General features: G+C 55.1%; 1 protein-coding gene across 1 annotated transcript in view; it reads right to left on the bottom strand.

Annotated features, from left to right (window-relative positions):
• The window catches only part of EMH_0082620 (Pdz domain protein, related, related), a gene marked incomplete at both ends in the record, with an annotated part of 1,451 nt that extends 635 nt beyond the window's left edge, over positions 1–816 (bottom strand). The window contains 3 exons of the mRNA XM_013500556.1: positions 35–171; positions 452–573; positions 776–816. Of these exons, the coding sequence (XP_013356010.1) occupies positions 35–171; positions 452–573; positions 776–816 (300 nt within the window). The remainder of the gene's footprint in view (positions 1–34; positions 172–451; positions 574–775) is intronic.
• Positions 817–1,460: the final 644 nt, after the last annotated feature.

The raw sequence follows: 1,460 nt of genomic DNA, 5'->3' as shown, positions 1-1,460 counted from the left end.
CCCCGTAAAGCACAGGGAAGGGGCCCCTGTATACCTCCAGCTGCAGAGGCAACAGCTGCTGCTGCTCCTGGTGCAGTGCTGTGGGCCGCTGCCGTGCCCGGAGCAAGCCCAGGCACCGCTCAAATGGCAGCCCCAACACTATGGAGTTGTTGGCTACCACAATTTGGTCTCCTGACACACACACGTACATATACACAAAAAGAGAGAAAGATGTTCTGCTGCTGCTGTTACTGGTGGTGATGGTACCGCTGCTGCTGCTGCATGGTCGGCAAGTCGTTGGACACCGGGAACGTCTGGTGCTGGATGTTGAGGATGTTCGGCTGCTGCAGTTCATTTCTGCTGCTGCTGTTTGTATTGCTGCTCCACCTGCTGCTCCAGCTGCTGCTCCAGCTGGTGCACCAGCAGCAGCTGCTGCTGCTCCTGCTGTTCCTGCTCGGTGAAGCAGCCTCACCAGGCATGAGTCCCGCTTTCTCTGCCTTGCTGTTCTCAACGACGTAGGCGACGAACATGCCCCCCACCTCAGGCGGATTGGCGTCCACTGCGAATCCCCAGGGGGCCTCCACTTCAGCTTTGCTGCAGCAGCAACGGCAGCAACAGCAGCAGCAAATGCAACTCAGCTACAAATCCAGCAAAAGCAGCAGCAGCCGAAATCTGCAACGATACGGCAAGGGCAGGCAGCACCGGAAACAGCACCCGCAGCAGCACCACCACCAGCAGCAAAAGCAGCAGCTGCAAAGACACCAGCAGCAGCAACAGTATGTAGGTTTCTGCGTACATCAACGTAGGCAGTGCTCTTCTGAGCTCCCTGGGGTCCATTCGAGCCCTGAAGAGGGCCCCATCGAGCGCTTCAATAAGCTTCGCGGGGACTGTAGCCGTTGCTGCTGCAGCAGCAGCAAGTGTAGCACGAGGAGCAGCAGCTGCCAAGAAAGCCCTCGGGGTAGAAGCAGCAACATGCGGAGCAGCAGGACCGGCATGAGAACATGGAGCTGCAGCAGCACCTGAAGCAGCTGAGACAGCAGGAGGAGCAGCAGCAGCAGCAGTAGCAAGATGCGCTGCTATGTTGTAGCAGCTCCTGCTCTCCCAGAGGCGGCCTCTTAGACGCAGCGAATGGCCCAACGTACACCAGGAAAGCGGCAGCAATGGCGCGGACTGCAGCAGCACCAGCAACAGCAGCAGCAAAAGCGGAAGTAAAAGTAATGAAGCTGCAGCAGAGGAGCTGCATGGAGCGGAAGCGGAAACTGAAGAGAAGGTAAAACTGATAGATACAGACAGAAAGACAGAAAGAGAAAAGACGAGGACAAACAACGGCACAAAGAGAAAGACAAGAAGAACGAAAAATAAAAAGTAAGACGAAGACTGGTAAAGAAAAAAACAGAGAAGCAAACACAAATGCATATAGAAAGGAATAAATAAAAAGGCAAGGCCGAACAAACAACACCGGATCTCTATCCAGAGACAGA

Source organism: Eimeria mitis, genomic scaffold, assembly GCF_000499745.2.
Source record: "Eimeria mitis Houghton genomic scaffold, Emh_scaff5536, whole genome shotgun sequence".
Taxonomy (NCBI): domain Eukaryota; phylum Apicomplexa; class Conoidasida; order Eucoccidiorida; family Eimeriidae; genus Eimeria; species Eimeria mitis.
Note: the sequence above shows the minus strand (reverse complement) of the source record. Positions and strands in the feature narration are given on the sequence as shown.